This window comes from Hevea brasiliensis, chromosome 16 (genome assembly GCF_030052815.1).
Source record: "Hevea brasiliensis isolate MT/VB/25A 57/8 chromosome 16, ASM3005281v1, whole genome shotgun sequence".
In the NCBI taxonomy this organism is placed as follows: domain Eukaryota; kingdom Viridiplantae; phylum Streptophyta; class Magnoliopsida; order Malpighiales; family Euphorbiaceae; genus Hevea; species Hevea brasiliensis.
The window spans coordinates 53,194,989-53,215,718 of NC_079508.1; the positions used below are offsets into that span (position 1 = coordinate 53,194,989).

General features: G+C 34.4%; 4 protein-coding genes and 1 pseudogene across 4 annotated transcripts; 4 read left to right on the forward strand and 1 right to left on the reverse strand.

The window, feature by feature from the left end:
* Positions 1-1,272: 1,272 nt before the first annotated feature.
* LOC110672260 (protein PHOSPHATE-INDUCED 1) lies at positions 1,273-2,415 on the reverse strand. The gene has a single exon (XM_058138035.1). It carries the CDS (start codon positions 2,347-2,349, stop codon positions 1,408-1,410), a length of 942 nt encoding a protein of 313 aa, XP_057994018.1. The 5' UTR covers positions 2,350-2,415; the 3' UTR covers positions 1,273-1,407.
* A 4,872-nt stretch (positions 2,416-7,287) lies between these two features.
* Positions 7,288-8,557, forward strand: LOC110672259 (protein PHOSPHATE-INDUCED 1-like). Its single transcript, XM_058138034.1, has one exon. It carries the CDS (start codon positions 7,418-7,420, stop codon positions 8,369-8,371), a length of 954 nt encoding a protein of 317 aa, XP_057994017.1. The 5' UTR covers positions 7,288-7,417; the 3' UTR covers positions 8,372-8,557.
* Positions 8,558-12,673: 4,116 nt separating this feature from the next.
* On the forward strand, positions 12,674-14,449 carry LOC110672254 (protein PHOSPHATE-INDUCED 1-like; annotated as a pseudogene).
* Positions 14,450-15,825: 1,376 nt separating this feature from the next.
* On the forward strand, positions 15,826-17,126 carry LOC110672255 (protein PHOSPHATE-INDUCED 1). The gene has a single exon (XM_021834984.2). It carries the CDS (start codon positions 15,995-15,997, stop codon positions 16,970-16,972), a length of 978 nt encoding a protein of 325 aa, XP_021690676.2. The 5' UTR covers positions 15,826-15,994; the 3' UTR covers positions 16,973-17,126.
* A 1,778-nt stretch (positions 17,127-18,904) lies between these two features.
* Positions 18,905-20,105, forward strand: LOC110672264 (protein PHOSPHATE-INDUCED 1). Its single transcript, XM_021834996.2, has one exon. The coding sequence runs from the start codon at positions 18,986-18,988 to the stop codon at positions 19,943-19,945; it is 960 nt and encodes a 319-aa protein (XP_021690688.2). The 5' UTR covers positions 18,905-18,985; the 3' UTR covers positions 19,946-20,105.
* Positions 20,106-20,730: the final 625 nt, after the last annotated feature.

Genomic DNA, 20,730 nt, shown 5'->3' on the forward strand with positions numbered 1-20,730 from the left:
TTTGCTGCTATTAAATAAATAAAAAAGTTCGATTAAAAATAATTATTTTAACTTTTATATGTACGAATTAAAATTTGATTGATAACTATTATTTAAATATTAAATATAAGTCAATGTAATAATTTTTTATATAATCTAAAATTAGATTTTTTAATTTTTATTTTTGCTCTCTTATTCTATGGGCACAATAAAATTTGTTTTTTCTTTATCTCTACTCTGGTTCAGCCAAAATAGTATAATTTATATTTTAAACTCGTATAATAATTAAAATTATAATGAAATTTATTGTAGAAATTTTGTTATAATTTTTTTAATTGATAAAGAAATTTATAATTTAATATTTTATATTATTTTTATTTATTATATGTGATTGCCCCTAAAAAAAATTTCCAGGATTCGTCCCTATTGGGAGAGATCAAGTGTGATGCTCTCGTGGATCGCTGATGTACAAAAGAAAAAGAGGGAGAGATTAAAGAAAAGAAAGGAAAGCGACAATAAATAAGAAATCTAGGTTGTTCAATTATTATTAGTAAAATAAACTTTAAAATAATATCATGGCTAAATTTTTGAATTTAATTTAATTATATATTTTATGAATAAATATAATTTTAAATTAATTTAAAAGTACATCTAATATAAATTTGAGTCTAATAATTATTAAATTAAATATTTTATATTAAAAAATATATAAAATTAATAAAAATGCATATATATAATATGTAAATATTTATATAAATATTTAATTTAATTATTGATAAACTCATTTTTATATAAACTCCAACTTCTCATGCTTAATTTAATGATAATTTTTATTAATTGAATTTATAAATTATCATTAAATTAGGCGATGAAAATTTTGTATTAGGAATTTTTTTTCATTATTAAACTCTTCGTTAAATATAACATTTAAAGTTCGTGACAAAACTTTTGTAATAGAAAATTTTTCATTGTAGATTTTGTCCTATTTTTTTTTTTTAAAATACTAAAATTTTTTTATTGTTAATTAATTAAAAAATTTTGATTTGTGGTTAAATTATTATTTTATTATAGTGTTTGTTTCAAAATTTTGAAACTTGCCGTTTGTTTATTGTCAAGCATCAAGTATGAAAGGATGGAAGGTGTGCTGCTGTTTTTCAACGCCCATGAAGAATCTTCGTGGCCCAATAAAATGGACCACATATTTTAATCTATACTCAATGGCCCAATAGAAATGGACAGCCCGCCCAAATTTAATAGCACCTAACTTAATTGGAGAGCCATGTAAACATAAAGAAAGAATTTTTTTTTTTTTTTTTTTTTAATTTGAGAATTTATTTCACGGTTTTCAGATACATACATATGTACAATATCACAGTAGTAGAGCAGATCACCACCAATTACTAACTGCCACGACCTGCCACACCTAGCTCACACGATAGGAGAACATTCGGAAATCGATGGATCAAACAAAGCAGGCAACAGATACTTCCTTCCATGGACACCCACCGCATTATAGCTGGCACCGGTGCTAGAATCCACTAAAAGCTCCCCAGCATAACCTGGGTACGCCCCTTTCCCATACACACCTGTACAAGCCGAAGCCGCTTCCAGTGGGATGCCACCCGACTCGACGTAATAACCACTACCGAATGGGTTCGTTACGGTGCAGGCTAAAATACCAGCTATATTTATGACCATGCCGTCTACCCCTACGTCACCGTTCGGTGCACCTAGTGGCGTAGTTTGTGGTCCATAAATGGGTTGGTGAAACGGCCATGCGCATTGACCCGGGCACTGAGTCTCCGAGTTTCCGACCCAGATAAAAGGCGAGTCATGTTTAGTGTATGAGCCATGAAAGCCGCAGTAACTCATGCAAAATCCTTCAACAGCAACGTCTTTAGCTGTTAAGACCAGGGTTAAACCACCCGGTTTTGAGTTAACCTTGGTGGCCAACTCGGTTATCTGGGATTTCTTCAAGATTTTGCCTAATGAGCAGTTTGTATCAGAAATTTGGGTTGATAAACGTACTTGAGTCTCTTTTTTGCCTGCTTTTTTGAGGTAGGATTGGATTAAGCTCCACCAGTAAGAGACTGAAGGTTGTGTAGAAGTGGAAGGAGCCGATGTGTTTAGAGAGAGAAGAAAATCTGCTATAATGGATTTTTGAGGTGGCGTGAACTGACCATACCACAGAATGGAGACCGGAAGGTTTCCTTCAAGCAAAGCACCGTTATGGTATGTAAGAGACAAGGGTGGCGGTTGATAGAGTGCAGTTAGCCTCCTTGCAGCTAGACACGAGTTATCTAAGCTTATTAAGAGAAAAATTATAAAGAAAAGAGAGATTACTGTTCTCTGAAATTGAGAGATACCCATTTAGAGAATCGGAGAACAAAGAAATTTGAAATTATTTAGAGGAAGAGAGGGTCTGATTTTGGGAGTTGAAAGAAAGTGGTATTTATAGACGAGTACGGTGCATGCATAGAGAGCAATTGGAGGTTGGTGGGTTGCTTTCATGGGCAACTTCTTCACTCTCTTTTTTAAACAAAATAGATCACGAGAACGTAGAAAGATAAGATAAGAGGAGGGAGGCATATTATGGCAATATTCTTTCCTTTTCTTTCCTTGAAAGCGTTTTCACTTGTATTGAGATTAGTAGACTTGGCTGATGGTCACATCAGGAGACACATAAAATTGAACATTGACGGGCCTTGTCTACAGGCTGCCTATTTCTTTGCTGTTTTTCGCATTTCCATGTCAATAGAAAAATAAGACTATTTTCTTGTACGGATGTTGCCATTTTTATTGCTGCCTATTATAAATAATATTATTTTCTTAAGTCACTGGATAAAATAGCTCTCTTCATGACAACAAGGGCTCAACTCTCAAGCTTCTATACCGTGGTTGATTGCAGAGATTCTTACCTTTCAGCCCAAAGATATTCAAAATTTGCCACTGATTTTACAGAAAATGGGGAAAAATTTTAAACAGTATTGTAAGATGTTCTGGGGTTTATAAAGTAAACGTGCTAAATTAAAGAATGTATGAAGTCTGGTTCATGCATAATTATTAATTAATTAGTTTATCTAGAGCAAAAGTGCAGTGCACTTTCAATCTAGCACAACAATGCAGTGAACTTGAACACGATGGGATTCTAAAATTTTGTTTTTGGTCCCTCCCCCAGAAAAGAGAATATGTACCATACTTGTGGGGTCACGTGCAATGCCTGGTAATTTGAGTTGCTCACCTGCTTCGGGGTTGCTTAATCACGAGATAACTGTACACTCGAGCTCAGTATATGCACGTTGTGTTTTGTTTGGTATTTGCAAATCCCTCAACCCAATCTAATTTGCATAATGGAGAAAGTTCTTACTCTATTAATGAGTGGAACACTTAATTTAGGGTTGTAAACTAGACCCACTTAAGAAATATTCAAGGTTGGACTTTATTAATTTGTTTAAATGAGTTGAGTTTGAAAATAACTTTTAGACTTGTTTAATAACTAAGTCGTATTTCATTTTATTTAATATATCTTAGCTGAAATTATAAATTTTAATTATCGGAATAAAATTGTAGAGTATGAGATGTCTTAATTATTTTCCATCATTCATTATAATGAGTGGATGGCATAAACAATAAATGGTATTGAAACACAGAAATTAAATTTCATTTGTTAATTGTTATTTTTATTGATGATGAGAAGCTAGGTTGCTTGAAAGGCAATTTCAAGCATGGGCAAGGAGAAAGTCCATGAGGAACAAGTATGGTGGCTACTCAATAAAATGACAAGTACAGAAAAGGAAGAGTATATATATATATATATATATATATATATATATATATATGGATTGATCGTTGCTTAGGTCGCCCCATTTATCTTTTGCAACTATATATATCAATTTTCGTCTAAATTCAATTATAGCACATTTAATAAATAAATATATAAATCTCATTTATATTATGCATTAAATTCACTTTTAAGTCAGTCTAGAAAAAAATTTTCTACTAAATAGGTTAGAAATTAGTGATAAAAAAAAGGCTGCAATTTCGAAGCATCATTGATTCCAGCCATAAAAATGGGGACAAGGCTTAGTTCTTAGGCAATGAGACAGGCTGGATGCTCTGGTCGAGCTTATCGGGCAAATGTGGCATCCAAGGTTACAAACTCAGCTGCTTACGGAATAATTTAATCATATTTATAATTTTATCTTATATGGAAAACACTTGAGTGGATGTTTAGTTGTATACATATTATTAATTCTACTCTTTTTATTGTCAATTCTTCATGAACATTAATTATTAATATTTAGTATATACTTTTATCATTACCTAAAAGCTTTGACTGCAAGGCTGTCTCACATATTTTTAATTCTGATTATATTCAATTAAATTGATAAATCGAATTAATATTAGCTATCTCAAAATTTGAGTAAATATTAGCAGACAAGAGGAATCCGCAAAAGCTATTTTAGGAAATGAAGTCAAAGCTCCAGCATATACATTAACCCTATTAAGATATATAGAATTGAGTGTTGGCTAGAGCCACTCGTGCACCTACATCACCATCTTATAATGCAAATGTCAAACAAAGCAGCTAAGTATTAAGCGATGAACAATTGAATATCAGCATCAGACACGTCTTGCGTCTATCGCCGGACATGTAGCCCATTGTTAGAGGAGGCATCGCCAAACTTTTCAACATTCATTTATACTAATTAATTGCATTTTTATCATTTTTTTTAATTAAATAAACAGAATGCTAAGTTATAGAATTATGGATTAGATTTAATGGTAAACTATATGTTAGTAAAATTTATGACAGTATAAAAAACTAGAGTAAGCTCGTGAATTTAGGCATTAGATAGGATGACGATGGCTATGATCATTATCTATTTGATTTAGGGTTAATGAGCTTTGATTTGTTTTCTATAAATCCGAGCAAAAAGACAATAACATGAGTATCAAGTTGCGAAAGGCAAATTTATTTTATGAAACTTGTATTATTATGCTTTTAACAGTTTATATAATGAGTATATTAATGTATATTATAATTTGATGTATCTTTTCATTTTGTTAAATGTTAAAAGTGGATCTCAAAAAATAAGTTTTTTAATTTTTATTTAGAAATAACACCTTCCCCATAGAGAACTTGGCCCATTTCATCCCCTCCCATCACGAACACAATCTGAAACCTTGCATCGACTCAGGACTCAATCTAATCGTCAAAATATAAAATTTCATATGGTTAAGAGCTACTTGGGGGCAGAGTTGTTTTCATACTGGTTTGGATTGGTGAGTTTAATTAGTTGGGCTCTTACTAATTTGAAGTTCAAAATTAAGGAAACCAACTTTCAGTTCCCTAAAGGAGATACAGCACACGTATTAGTGAAAAAAGATGGGAGAGGATAGAAATTGTCCCTTCTCTGGAGAAAGAGAGTTTTCTCTTGCTTTCTGCCATCTTTTCTTATTTAGCCCTTCTCACAGTCGCTCCATCAACCTTCTTTTGATTCAGACACGGGTTCCCTCTTTACCTCTAGTGTTGGGATGTAAACACTTGTTTCATTTTGAGTTGCGACTGGCTCGTAAGGATTTAAGGTTTTATTGGGCTGCTATTTGTGGTTTTTCTTTCTTTCCTTGTTCTATTTGGTTGTTACAGGTTTCTAGGATCTTCACGTGTCGACACGAGCAACTGTTATGTTTGGCAAGAGGATGTGCAACCATGGAGTTGGCGGTACCTTGCTAAATCTTTTGCTGGCCAGTAAGGGGCGAGTGGGTCGTCGAAGAGCTCTGCCACCACTGTCCTTCGTTGTTCTATAATGCTATGATGGGTCTGCCTTTTCTTGGTCTGGGGTTTCGATTGACTGAAAACCTTGACACTCTAGAAGATGATAGCAGCTAGAGGGTTCTCCTTGATCCTTGGTAGGATACTAAGCCATTGGAGGTTCTCTGCTGTTCGCCTTTTTTGCTTCTAGAACTATAAGTTGTTGGAGATGATCGAAGATGGTGCTTTTGGATTGACACTGCTTTATGCTAGTTTCTTCCTTTTTGTTGAGTCAAGACTTTTGGGTTGAAATACATGATACGGATTGGGGTTCTCTTTACATGGACTTGGGCCTGTCTTTTGAATGGGCATTCCTGATTAGGGGCAAATGTATATGGATTCTTCTCCTATACAGCCTCTTCATATCCTGCTCATCAATGAATATCTATTGATAAAAAAATATAAAAGATGGTCCACTAGGCGCCACACTAGCTATCTCCTTTTTATATTATTCGTATAAATAAAAACTTACTTTCATTTTTTTTATCTATATAAAATTATATGCTATTTTATTTTTTTAAAATAATAATTTATTTATCAATTTATTAATATATTATTAAAAAAATTTTATTATTTTCAAGAATAATTTAATAATATAAATATTTAATTTTTACTGAAATAATATAAATAAATGATATATTAAAACATTTAAAAAATTTATTATTTAAATTGTATTAATTATATTTTAAAATAATAAATTTATTTTTATGAGACGAATAAAATAGTTTCATGCGGTTGTTTTGCTTATTAAACAAGACATGACCCCTTTTTTCTCCCATTTCTTTCTTACTGCTCCAATTAATTTTTCAACCAAATAAATAAAACATAAGCTATGTGCGTCGACTCACGCGCTCTCTTTCCTAAGAATAGAATACCTGATGCACCCTCTTTTGCCTTTTATTGACTGCCAGCTGGCCATCCACACTTCCCAATAAATTAATTAAGTAATATTCCATTGGTAAACGGAACACATAGCTTCCAGCCTGGCCCTTTAACATCCGTCCGCTTCCTTTCTTCTTTTTGACCCTTTTAGCTGCTTCGCTTGAGAGAGAGAGAGTGGGGCGTTTTCGTCTAAGTGAGAAGCTGCAAACTGTGACCCAGCTGTAATAATGTGATCAGTTATGTTTGGGAGATCCGCATGTTTGGGACTCACGCTCCCATTTTGAGGCATATGTGATTGTAGGGTGTCTGATAAACACTGTAATCTGAGAGAGGGATAAGGGTTCTCTCTAATATAAAAAGCGCTTCCTTCATGAGGACTCATCTTTTTTCTTTCCTTCTGAGCAACTAATAAGGCTGCTTTGGCATTGAATTTAAATATTTTTTAAAAAATATTATTGAAAAATACTATTAAAATGTATAATATAATTTCGTTAACTTACAAAATGGCTAAACCATCTTCGCCTCCCTTTGTCTCGTTCTAGGCAACTTCTCTGAGCTCTTTTTTTACTTTAATCCTGCTCTCTCTCTCTCTCTCTCTCTCTCTCTTCTTTTTTTTTTTTTCCCCTCTTCTTGGACCTGTATAAATAGCTTCTTCTACCCTTTTCTATACCACACAGAAACACAAGCTATCTCAGCTTCTTCATCTGTTTTTATCCAGTTTCTAGTATTCAATTAAAAAAAATGGCTTCTTTCGCTCCTCAGTGTGTTCTGAAGCTGTTCCTCCTACTCTCTGTCTTTCAGGTCGCTTTTGGGGCTAGAAAGCTCAATGAGCTAGTGCAAGATCAGCCTCAGCTCTTGAGTTACCACAATGGTCCTCTTCTTTCTGGTAAAATCTCAATCAACCTCATTTGGTATGGCAAATTCAAGCCATCCCAGAAAGCCATCATCTCTGATTTTATCACTTCATTGTCAGCTCCGTCATCCCAAAATGCCCAGCCCTCTGTTGCTGCCTGGTGGAAAACCACCGAGAAATATTACCACCTCGCCTCCAAAAAGTCCACTCTTTCCACTGCTTTGGGCAAGCAAATACTAGATCAAACATACTCACTAGGAAAATCACTCACAAACAAACATATTGTCCAGTTGGCCTCAAAGGGAGATCAAATGAATGCTATTAACGTTGTACTCACGTCCTCTGATGTTGCCGTTGAAGGTTTTTGCCTCAACAGATGTGGGACTCATGGATCTGCTTCTGGATCCCAAACTGGTCACATCAAGGGCAAGAATTACAAATTTGCCTACATTTGGGTTGGTAACTCGGAGACTCAGTGCCCTGGTTACTGCGCCTGGCCATTCCACCAGCCAATCTACGGACCACAGAGCTCACCCTTGGTTGCACCGAACAACGATGTGGGTGTTGATGGTATGGTAATCAACTTGGCAAGCCTTTTGGCTGGGACTGCCACGAACCCATTTGGAAATGGATACTTCCAGGGTCCAAAGGAGGCGCCATTGGAGGCAGCATCAGCTTGCACTGGGGTTTATGGGAAAGGGGCTTATCCGGGCTATGCTGGCAACTTACTAGTGGATTCTAGCACTGCTGCTAGCTATAATGCAAATGGAGAAAATGGCAGGAAGTACTTGCTCCCCGCTTTGTATGATCCTTCTACATCTTCTTGTTCAACCTTGGTCTAAAAATGTTGGAGGATAGTGGATTAGGATTTATCCTTAGATTAGGAGTTATTATAGTGGAATTATTGTATAAATTACACATCTATTAGAGAGAGAGACGTTGTAATTGATTTGTTTGTTAAATTTTTTTGGCTTATGCGGCTTAATAACAGAAAGCAAATTACTTTGGTTTGCTTTTTCATTGAAAAAGGCTCTGCTAGTATTTGCAGCTTTGCTCTCATTTATTTGGATTAATTAATTGTGTAGTCCAAATTTACAAATTTTGCATACCTGTTTTTCTTAACTCCCAAACACTAATGAAGGAAATATTAGTTGTCACCTTCCAGATCCTGGTCTTTTGATGCTGGCCTTATGACCATATGCTTCGCACCCTGCAGAAGAGAGGAAGAAGAAGCATATACAATTATATATGTAGGAAATATGTGGGCATAAAGTTCAATAGATATTCAAACAAGCCTTAAAAAAAAAAATGCAAACAAATCACAAATGATATTTATATATATATAACACGCGTTTGAAACATTTATAATGAGTTTATTGCAATCTCGGAGAGCTTTTTTTTTTTTTTTTTTTTACAATTTAAAAAAAAAAGTCCATTGCAGCTCTTGACTCTGAAGCCCAAACAGCGGCTTGTGTTCTGTCCTACTGATTTTCTATGCTAATAATATCCATTCGAGGTTTATTTGGTGAAGAATTGGTTTACCTACTGCAGATCGGGAGCTGCAAGTAAATTATTTGGATGGATTATACAACAGTTTTTTTTTTTTTTTAATCTGTAAATGCATCATGTCAATATGAAAAGTGAGCTCTTAAAATCATGTAAGGTGGGGATTTAATCTTTGATATGCATAAATTAATCCAAGGATATTTTCACCGCAAGTAAAAAAAAAATGGTTGGCACTTGTTGCATATGCAGGATTAATAAATGTCAAGAAAAAAATTAGTCCAAAGAATGATATAGAGGCATGAATTTGATATCATAGAGATATGCATGGATATTTAGAGAGAGAAATTTCTCTGAAAGTTTAGCTTGTTTTAAGGTTTTTGATGTGTTCCGCAAGTGCACGGGTCACATTAGTATAATTTAAAAAAATGATATCGATCCCACAGGAAATTGTGCTTAAATTGGAAATAAAATGATAAGCTAATTAGAATGACAAAATTTAAAGATATTAAAAATGAAATTTGAAATTAAAATTTGTATTTGAGGAATTTAAACTAAATCAAACAATTAACTAAATTAATTAAACTAGATTACCAAGATTTAAATTGAAATTTGCTATTTATGAAATTTGGAGGAAGTAAATCTAAATTCAATAAAAATTAAAGTGATTCTAGAGATTGGATTTTCCATATTGTTTACATGTGGTTTATCCCTAATTTAGCCAAACACATGAGAATTGCAATTTTGAGGGAAATCAATTCTTAAATTTTTGAAACCTTTTTCAAGCATTTCAAAGTTGGTATTCATCTAACAAAAATCCAATTAAAGCTCTAATTGATTTTGGAAAATCCCCTTAATCCTCTTAGCTTATTTCTAACACTAAGAAAACTAAGTTTATTGCAAGATTATCTATCCCAAATATTCACTTTTCAGTCCATCTATTAAGGATTAAAGCTTGACTTAATGAGGGCCCATTCATCAAGCAAGGCAACAAGTTCACAAGCAATAAATCAAAATGTAACAAACCTCATTAAAATGGCTAAATCAGTTCAAAACCACAACACAAAACAATATTTACAAACCCATCTCTAGAATCTCTAATAACTACTCACAAATCATAGTTTAAAGACAAACCCAAATGTATAAATGAAGAAATAATGGAAATCTAAGTTAAGGAATAGAAAAACCCAGAAGAATGCTGCAGAAGCTGCTGCTGGAAAGTGCAGAAAAAGCCCCCTGCTTCACGTGTTCCTCTCTTCCTCTCCTTCTTTTCTTGCCAAAAATGCCTCCCTTCCTCCTTTTTTGAAAGAAAATGATAAAGGAGGCTTTATATGGGTTAGGGGTATGCCCTAGAATGGGTAAAAATGTGGAAGATTCCAGAGAAAGTGAGGTATAAAATCAGAGTAACGAAAATGCCACATCAGCCATTTCCAGTAAAAACGACATAAGCTGAATCGATTGTGTCGCGGGTTGTGTAACTCTCGGCCTGAATATCTGACGATCGACACAACCTGCGACATAAGCTAAATTGGTTGTGCTGCAGGTTGTGTAACTCTCGGCCATTTTTTTACTCAACTTCAAAAATTTTTGCAATTCAACTCTAATCTCCTCCAAATGGCTACTTTGATCAAAATACACTAAATTTCTCCAAATTTAACCTACAAAACAAATAAATTCCAAAAATTAAACTAAGAAGTGTGAGAATTATAAAATTGACTAAATATATGCTAATATCTATAATAATAACTATAAATAAGGGTAAATTATGTGCAAAAATTACTCCTAAATGATGATCTAAAATGCATGCATCAGTTTTCAGTTATTTTTTTCTCGGTTGTCCGGAGCCGGACCCTGTCCTCCGCAGTAGGGAAAGTTTTCATTCTCCTTCCCAGGGTATGGGCTTTCCTCCTCATCTCTGCGTGAGGCTCTACAAAGTTTTTGATACTTGTTTTAGTTTTGCAGGAAGAGGTTAACGGCGAGGAATTTGCATTTGTCCTATGTATGGCTCTGTTAGTTTTGAAAGAAACATTGGTCTCCATGGCTTTCTTTCTTCTGGATGTCGATTGAGCTCTGTTATAATGAGAAGTGTAGGTAATCAACGAGGGAGGGATTCAAAGGACGACATTGTGAGGATTTAGAGCTGGCATTTTAGAAGTTCCTTACTAGTTTTCCCATGGCTAGAATGCTATGGCCTCTGTCATCTTCTCACCCCTGTTGATGGTTAGTTTCTGCCAAGTTAGTCTATCGGTAGCTTTGGATCTAATAGGTGTCAATGGGTTTCTTTGTGTCATTGGAGGTCCTGCTCAAGATAGGAAGGATTAGACATAAGAAACTTCTCTTTCTAGCTCCGGCGACTTTTTCTAGATGATTCCAATGGAGGCGTGCGGCATAGTTGAGGATCTTATATTAAGGTCTCTTATATTTTCATAGGTAGTGTTAGCTGATTGTTTCTGGATACTCTGGAAGATCCTGCTTTAGCTTGGGCTTTTACTTTTAAGGTCTTATATGATATATTTACTATTTTAGGCCACAAGCTTGTATGATATATCTTGCCATTTGAGCTTTAATGCAATGGAGTTGCAAGTCAAAAAAAAAAAAGGAGATATGCATGGAATGTTTGGGCCTGTTTTGTACGAAGGAAAAGGGAAAAAATATAATTCTCTTATTGCGTTGGAAAAAAAAAAAAGAAAATTAAAAGTTTAATACTCTTGTTTTATAAGAAGAAAAATGGAGAGGAAAAAAATTATGAGAATTTATGTAGAAAATACTTAAAGAGCATTTTGAGTTATTTTATTTTTCGTTAAAATTAGGTAGAAAAGAGTATAAAATAATATTATATTTTATTTTTTTTCCCTTATGCCGTTATTTCCCCAATGGTTATTTTTAATATAATTTTATTTATTCAACATAGATATAGTAGAAAAAAATACAATAATTTCCTCTACTTATTTTTCTTTCCATCAAAATATGAAAAATAAACAAATTACTTCATTTCTTTTCCTTTCTTTTTTCCTTTCTTTTGAGAAAAAATTTGTAAAGAAAATTTATTTTTTATAAGAATTTATAAGAAAAATAATAATTTTACTTTCATTTACTTTTGTTATAATCCTATATACTTTTTTTTTTCGTCAACTTTCTTTTAAATAAAAAAAGGCACTTAAATTTAAAATGTCCATCATGGATGTATGAAATCCACTATATTTTTAATTTTTCGGTCTTATCAAACTTTGAGGTGGAAGCTACCTACCAATTTTAAAAAAAATTAGATAATTACATTGATAATATCTCAATTTAAGAATGTGTAATAATAAAATATATATAAACTTTAATTTATAATATAAAATTTCTTAATTTTTAATTTAAGTAATATAAAACCTTTTATAACCTTTAGCACCAACATCCTAAAATTCATAGAATTTATTAAAAAAAAAAAAAAAACTCCAAACGCCGAACAATAGGTTAGAAAAGAGGTTAAGATAACAATGGTATATAGTAAATATGAGCGAAGTCATACTACTAGTACCACGATAACTTGATAATTAAAATAAAAAAATCAAATGTGAATTTCACATACATTAATTATTTAGCACTATATAATGCAATATCCCATCCTTTTGTCTTCACTCCAAATCAAACTTATCCTCTCCTTCGTTCCTAAATCCCTAAGGTTATCACCTCTAAAGTCATTCTGGCAGTTAAATGTTCCTCCTAAGATCTGTTCCTTTTTATGGAGAGCATGTACCAACTCTCTAGCTACTAACGCCGATTTGTTCCATTGAAAGTGTAGTCCCTTTTCTGTTTGCAATATATGCTTAAAACATGTGGAAACTTTGGAACATCTTCTCTTTTTTTGTTAATTGGTGGCTTTCCTTATTGTCCTGGTCTTATCATGATAAGGAGGTACCGCGTTTAGCTGCTTGTTTGCACTGGCAAATATGGAAGTCTTGTAATGCTGCTTTTTAATATATTTCTCTTGATCCGATTTCTTCAATTAGGAAGGCTCAGAATGTTGTTGAGGAGTTACAGCTTTTGGTAACTCCACAAAGCCATTCTAGGCTTAATCTATCAGGTGCGGTAGATAGTTCTCCTCGGAACCCCCCGGCTGTTGGTTCTTTCAAAGCTAATGTGGATGCCTGTTTTGATGCCTCCTATTCCTCTGTTGGTTATGGCATTATTCTAAGGGATTCACAAGGAAGGTCGCTGGATGGTGGGGCCTCTTTCTTTTATGCTAGCTTTCCTCTCTTGGCAGAAGGAATTGCTTTACGAGCCGCTATTCAGTGTAGAGGGTTTTGGGCATCTCTGACTGAATCTGATTGTTCAAAGCTGATTGAGCTTGTTTCTTCTCCTTTAATGTCCATCCCTTGGGAATTAGAGGCTTTCATTCATGATATCAAAGATTTATTGGTAGCGTATCCTTCTATCTCTTGCACTTTTGTAAGTAGAGCAGATTGGATAGCTAGGAGTGTACATTTGGGCTGTCTTGCAGTGGGGTGGACTCCCCCTGCTTCATAAGTGGATCTGTTGGATAAAAATGTTATGTATTTGCTTCATTCATGAATGATAGTAACATCTTTCTGATAAAAAAAAAAAAATTCATCACCTCTGTTATGATAATGGCCTCTTTTGTTTCCTCCCATATTCTACTTTTCCTTGTTCTGCTAGTCTCTTTCATTGATTTCAGTGCTTCAGCAAGGAGACTCGGTGAGTCATCCCCTACCCAGCAACATCTGCTATTTCAGTATTACAATGATCCACTTGTTAATGGCAAAATCTCCGTCAACCTAATATGGTATGGCAAATTCAAGCTTTCTTAATGGGCAGTTGTTACAGATTTTATCACTTCTCTATCATCTCCCAAACACAAAGCAGTTCATACCTCTGTTGCCTCTTGGTGGAAAACCATTGACAAATACTATCGCCTCGTCAAATCTAATAGAGTGTCTTCCCTTACACTCTCTTTGGGCACCCAAATCCTTGACACGAGCTATTCATTAGGCAAATCGCTCACCAATAAACAAATTGTTCAATTGGCATCAAAGGGTGGCCAAAAAGATGCTGTCAATATGGTTTTGACCTCATCTGATGTTGCAGTTAAAGGGTTCTACTGAAGCAGGTGTGGTACATATGGGTCCTCCTTGGGTGCTCAAAAAGTTAATAATGGCAAGACCTACAAGGTTGCTTACATCTGGGTCGGGAATTCTGAGAGTCAATGCCCAGGTCAATGTGCCTCGCCATTCAACCAGCCAATCTATGGACCACAAAGCTCACCACTGGTTGCACCCAACAACGATGAGGGTCTTGATGGCATGGTCATCAATTTGGCTAGTTTATTGGCAGGAACTGCGACAAACCCATTCGGAAATGGATACTTCGAGGGTCCTTCCTCTGCAGGTTGTATCTGCTTGTTTGTATTATGAATCTAAAATATGAATATGTGAGATTTATATATAAATCTCACGTTATAGTAGATCAAATTTAAATTAAAAAAAAATCCTATAATTTCATCAATTGGAGCATCAAATCATCTGACAAGTTGATATTCCAGGTTCACTTAATAAACTCATAAGCACAAAAGATATTCTTTATTATTATTATTATTATTATTATTAAGGTTTCATTTATTTTATGGAAGATAATTTGTATATGAAAAATATTAAATTAATTATATGTGTTTATTTCATATATGTATAAATATATTCATATTTTAATAATATTATAAAAATTTAAAAAACGAAAAATGACTTTCTCTTTTGAAAATGAAAGTCATTTTCCTTAAAAATGTTTTAACTAGAAAAATATTTTCTATTAGTTAATTTTCCTGATTGTCTTAAACGCCAAAAAATAAGAGAAATATTTTTTAAGAAAATATTTTTTGTGAAATAAATGGTGCTTAAAAGAGTAAACTTTTAAAGAAAAAATTATATAAAAATAATTCAATTTAAATTTCAAAATTAAAATTAAAATAATTATATTTCGTAATTTAATTTAAAAGGAAATTGACAATAATTCTTTTGACACGTTACTACAATTGAAATTAATATTAAAATATAAAATTCAATTGAATTACATATAAATCACGTATAAAATAACTATTATTTTAGTTACTAATAAAATATATAGTAATCAAACAAATTTAAACAACTATAATTTTTATTATTAATATTACTTTTAATTTTATTGATAAAATAAATAAATAATATATTTGTTTATAATGTATGATATTTAATGATTTTAATAATAATAATGATAATTTTATTTTTATTAATAAATTTTAAATTAATATTACATAATTTATAAATTAAAATTTTTTAATCAATTTAATTATATCCAACTAAGATTCAAATAATAGTAATGCGTAAGGTAGTTTAGTTGAGAGGGACGAGATGTCGTTGGGCTGATGAGAGGGGACGCTTTGCTTTCAATAAATTATCTTCTTAAAAATTATATTGAGAAATAAAAAAAAAAAATTAATCCACTTATATTTAAATTATTCAAAATGAAGATATTAAAATAGAACATAATTTATGGTTGTTTCATAAAATATTTTATTGTCTTTTTATTTTAGACGGTATGCTCTCACTTTTTATACAAGTTTAAATCATTAACTCTCTCTTTCCTTTTTTTTTTTTTTAAAAAAAAAAAAAAAAAAACCAACGCGCATTATCCATTTAGATAGTTTTGCAGCAATCTACAAGTCCCATTTAGATTTGGTTGAAAGCGGGACTAGCCGAGCATTATCCATTAACAAACCAACGCGCAAAATCTAGCTGGCATATCTTTTATCACTCGCCCACTTCCAGGCTTCCAGTTGTTTCCCCTCTTTGCCAACCTCTTCCGCGTTGCTTCTGCTTGACTTCACTCTCACCCATCACTATATATAATCTCTTCTCATTCTTTGCTTCTTCATTCCAATCCTCGTTTCTTCTTTAGATCTCTTTTGTGTCCCTCAATTCGATTTTTTCATGCCATCAAATCTATCAATGGCTTCTATTGTTTCTGCTAATTTCTTACTCCAGCTACTGCTGTTTGTCTCTCTATTCCATCTCAACTTGGCAGCGAGACTGCTTACTCAATCCACTGAAACCCAGCAAACCCTTCAGTTCCAGTACCATAATGGGCCTCTTCTTACTGGCAAAATTTCTATGAATTTGATATGGTATGGCAAGTTTAAACCTTCTCAACGCGCAATTGTCTCTGATTTCATTGCCTCCCTTTCATCTCCTAAGCCGGCAATAGCCCAACCCTCTGTCGCCACTTGGTGGAAAGCCACCGAGAAATACTACCATCTCATCAAATCTCAGAAAGCTTCTTCTCTTGCCCTCTCTTTGGGTACCCAGATCTTAGATGAGAGCTATTCATTGGGCAAATCGCTCTCCAATAAACAAATTTTTCAATTAGCATCGAAGGGTGGCCAAAAAGATGCTATTAATGTGGTTTTAACTTCAGGTGATGTATCAGTTGAGGGGTTCTGCTCTTCTAGGTGTGGCACTCATGGCTCTTCAATGGCTGCTGAAAAGATCAATGGCAAGAACTCCAAGTTTGCTTATATCTGGGTTGGTAACTCAGAGACTCAATGCCCAGGTCAATGTGCTTGGCCATTCCATCAGCCTATTTATGGACCACAGACCACACCCTTGATTTCACCCAACAATGATGTAGGTCTTGATGGTATGGTCATCAATTTGGCTAGCCTTTTAGCTGGGACAGCCACCAACCCGTTTGGAAATGGTTACTTCCAGGGTCCGAAGGAGGCTCCTCTAGAAGCAGCATCGGCTTGTACTGGGATATATGGTAAGGGAGCCTATCCTGGTTATGCTGGGGATCTCTTGGTGGACTCAACAACTGGTGCTAGCTACAATGCACATGGTGTCAATGGCAGGAAATACCTACTCCCAGCTTTGTTTGACCCTTCAACCTCAACCTGCTCTGCTTTGGTTTAAAAAACGCTTGATATATGCATACTTGTTTGTATCATATAGATAATTTAATTCTTTGATTCTTTGTACTTTATCAAGGAGTAGCATCCAATATGCAAGTTCGTTTCCATATGTATACATAAAATTCAGTTATTGATATTGCAAAACCTTTTTCTTCTCTGCTTTCTAGTGAATTCTTTGAATTGATACGTTATCTACATATGGCTATTTGTGGCACAACAATTTGGACCTAATCTTTTGAGACTGAACGCATCAAACATAGGCATAGCTTCAAGGATTGCTCTAATTAGAAGTAATCTAATGCTTCTGGCCCTTTCACCAAGTTTTAATTCCTAAGTTGGCACCAAGAAGGGTTTTTTTTTTTTTTTTTTTTTTTTTCTTTTGGACTTCGATCAAACAGAAAAGGTAAATTTAAAATAGTATGAAAGATCAATGGCCTATGAATGAGTGACTAAGGGAGAGGAAAAAATTCATGGGAAGAAGTTATATGCAAAACAAAAACAAATAGTTTGTGGCTGACTTGCATAAAAAATTGGTCTTTGAAAAGTGAAAACTTGAATACGGTGTAGTAGAATGAGATGGGAGCAATGTTCTACCCAGGGATGGTAAATATCCAGGAAAATTATTTTAGCAAATACAACCCTGATTTGTATTTTCAGTTTAAAATTTTTCTTAAATTTAATTAAAATTTATTTTAAATTATTCAAATTCATCATTATATATTATTTAAATATATTATAATAAAATTCCTAAAAATTTATGAGGCATTAGTTCATTGCCATCCTACTCCTATCCCATTCACTCAGTGCATTTTCTATTTTTATAGAAACTTCTGTATTAAGAATAATAATATTTTCAATTATAGCTTATATGGGATGTAAAATATATTTCTTTTCACCATCCTCATAGTGTATGAGACAAATATATGTATCTTTGGGGTGAAGTGGATGAAGGGAGAAACTTCTCTAATAAGGAAAAGGATCCAATAATTTTGAAAAAATTAAACGAGGATATGAGTTAAAAATTTTGTGTAAGAATATCTTATCTATCAACTTTTTCTTTGTGACCCCAAAAACAAAACTCTGCATTGACACCACTGATTTTTCAGCTAGAAATTTATAGCAGAAAGTGGCAGAGAAGAAGAAAAATTTTTAAAGACGAAGCACACACCACTATAGAGACGTTGCAAACTTGTACAAATAATGCCAGTAATAGTTGCCGACCACCTTCATTGGATTGAGAACCGTGCCTGATTCCGTGACATTAGAACCTCCGCAATCGTATTATGATTGTGACAGCTAGAAACTGCAGCATCACGGCCTTCACGTAGGGTGGCCGGTGAGTGGGCAAGAGCGTCTGCCCAACTTAAAGTTATCGGTGGTGGGCTGGTGGCTCGCAGCTAATTTGTTTAGCTAATTAAATATAGGCGTTGGATTTTTGCTGAATCTGTGAGCAGCATTCACGATCATATCATGTTTGAAATTGCCAACTACATACCGTCTGATATTTATAACAAATAATTTTTCCTGAAGTTATTAAAAATAGCAATTTTATTTATCAATATACATATAACTGATGAGTTTTAACTAATAATTTTAAAATTATAAAATATAGAGTTATCTTAGCCAAATCAACTAAATATATATAAAAACGTTTAAGCTTACTAAAGGGGCTCTGACCAAATGGCACAAACTTTTGTCTTATTGCCCTCAAATATTGGCACGTCTTACTGTTAGTTTTTTCTCCTTAGCTGTCCTACCACTGTAATCTACTAATCTTAACATTAAATTCGCATACTATTAGCCGCGGACTACTGTGAAACTGCCAAACAAACAAAAAAACGCGTTATTTTTCTACTCCTTCCAGCCAGTTCCAGGCAGTTTCCCTCCCCAAGATGAGCTCTCTCTCAACTCTCAATACTATTTATACCCATCTTCCCTTTCAAAACTCTTCACTCCAACTCTAACACTCATCACTTCTTCTCTTTTCCATCAATCTTGTTTAAGATCTATTATCATGGCCTCTTTTGTTGCCCCTTATTTTCTTCTTAAGCTCCTTTTATTAGTCTCTCTTGTTCATTTCAGCTCAGCAGGAAGGAGACTCGCAGAGTCTGATCAAAACCAGTACCCCTTGTTGTTTCAATACCACAATGGTCCTCTTCTTACTGGAAAAATTTCCATCAACTTGATTTGGTACGGTAACTTCAAACCTGCCCAACGTGCCATTGTCTCAGATTTCATTACCTCCCTTTCTTCTGCTCAACCCACCACGTCCCAACCTTCTGTTGCTACCTGGTGGAAAGCCACAGAGAAATACTACCACCTCGTCAAATCCAAGAAAACCGCTCCTCTCGCCCTTTCCTTGGGCACCCAAATCTTTGATGAAAGTTATTCATTAGGCAAATCGCTCTCCAGTAAGCACATTGTTCAATTAGCCTCCAAGGGTGGTCAAAAAGATGCTATCAATGTGGTTTTGACGTCGTCCGATGTGGCTGTGCAAGGGTTTTGCTCTATCAGGTGTGGCACTCATGGTTCTTCTATGAGTGGTCAAAAAATCAATGGCAAAAGCTCCAAATTTGCTTACATCTGGGTTGGGAATTCCGAGACTCAATGCCCAGGTCAATGCGCCTGGCCATTCCACCAGCCAATCTATGGACCGCAAAGCCCACCGCTTGTCGCACCCAACAACGATGTTGGTCTTGATGGTATGGTCATCAATATTGCTAGCCTTTTGGCTGGGACTGTGACCAATCCATTTGGAAATGGATACTTCCAGGGTCCAAAGGAGGCTCCTCTGGAAGCTGCATCGGCTTGCTCTGGGGTATATGGTAAGGGAGCCTACACTGGTTATGCCGGGGATCTGTTGGTGGACTCTACAACTGGTGCTAGCTACAATGCACATGGTGTTGATGGCAGGAAATACTTGCTTCCTGCTTTGTTTGACCCTTCAACCTCAGCTTGTTCGACTCTGGTCTGAAAGAAGATATTGCAGGGCGCGCTCACATATCTTATTTGGAGAACATAAGTAGACTGTAGAATTGCGAGACAGAGAGATTCTTTTATTATTTTTAATGATTAATTCATTCATTTGTAACATCGTTTATGAATAATGAAGATTTAGATTTTCTTCCAAATAATTATTTATATATTTTTTTTATCAATTTACTTAAAAATTTTACGAGGATAACTACTCGTATGAATAATCTTCATATGAGTTGAGGGTTAACAATCCAAGTCAAATTCTGTACAGTTACGCTAGCTCCATTGATTTAAAGGGCTTTTTCAGCCTGGTGCTCACACATCTATGGTCTAACTCTAACGTGACAAATGCTTCTCTGTTTCTGGATCAATGTTGGTTCAATAGAAATAAAGAATTTCATGAATTGCCCCAAATTGGACATATTCCAGGATTGTCTTAGAAAATTCATTATCCATAGACTATGTCCTCGCATATGCCCATCCTTTTGGATTTGGACATTGAAGGTTCCTATCGTTTTACAGTTCCTTTATCATTCATCACCTAAACTGGGCAAATGAAATTAAGCAATTCGATAACCGAAAAGGTTATAAATTGTCAAGCTAGCTAGCCTTCAAAATCGAATTTCTCTTGGAAAATTATTCCATGGTAGGTCCCTAGAAACACTATTCCTGCCAACGCACTCAACACTGTCCACGGACCACTACACAAACGAACCCATACATTTTCCTTGAACCATATTGTGAACCACACGCTACCCATTTGGAAATTGGCGCAGAAGCCAC

What these genes read in the sequence shown, in the direction of transcription:
- LOC110672259 (XM_058138034.1), top strand. Translation starts at nt 7,418, where the DNA reads ATGGCTTCTTTCGCTCCTCAGTGTGTTCTGAAGCTGTTCCTCCTACTC.
- LOC110672260 (XM_058138035.1), bottom strand. Translation starts at nt 2,349, where the DNA reads ATGGGTATCTCTCAATTTCAGAGAACAGTAATCTCTCTTTTCTTTATA.
- LOC110672264 (XM_021834996.2), top strand. Translation starts at nt 18,986, where the DNA reads ATGGCCTCTTTTGTTGCCCCTTATTTTCTTCTTAAGCTCCTTTTATTA.
- LOC110672255 (XM_021834984.2), top strand. Translation starts at nt 15,995, where the DNA reads ATGCCATCAAATCTATCAATGGCTTCTATTGTTTCTGCTAATTTCTTA.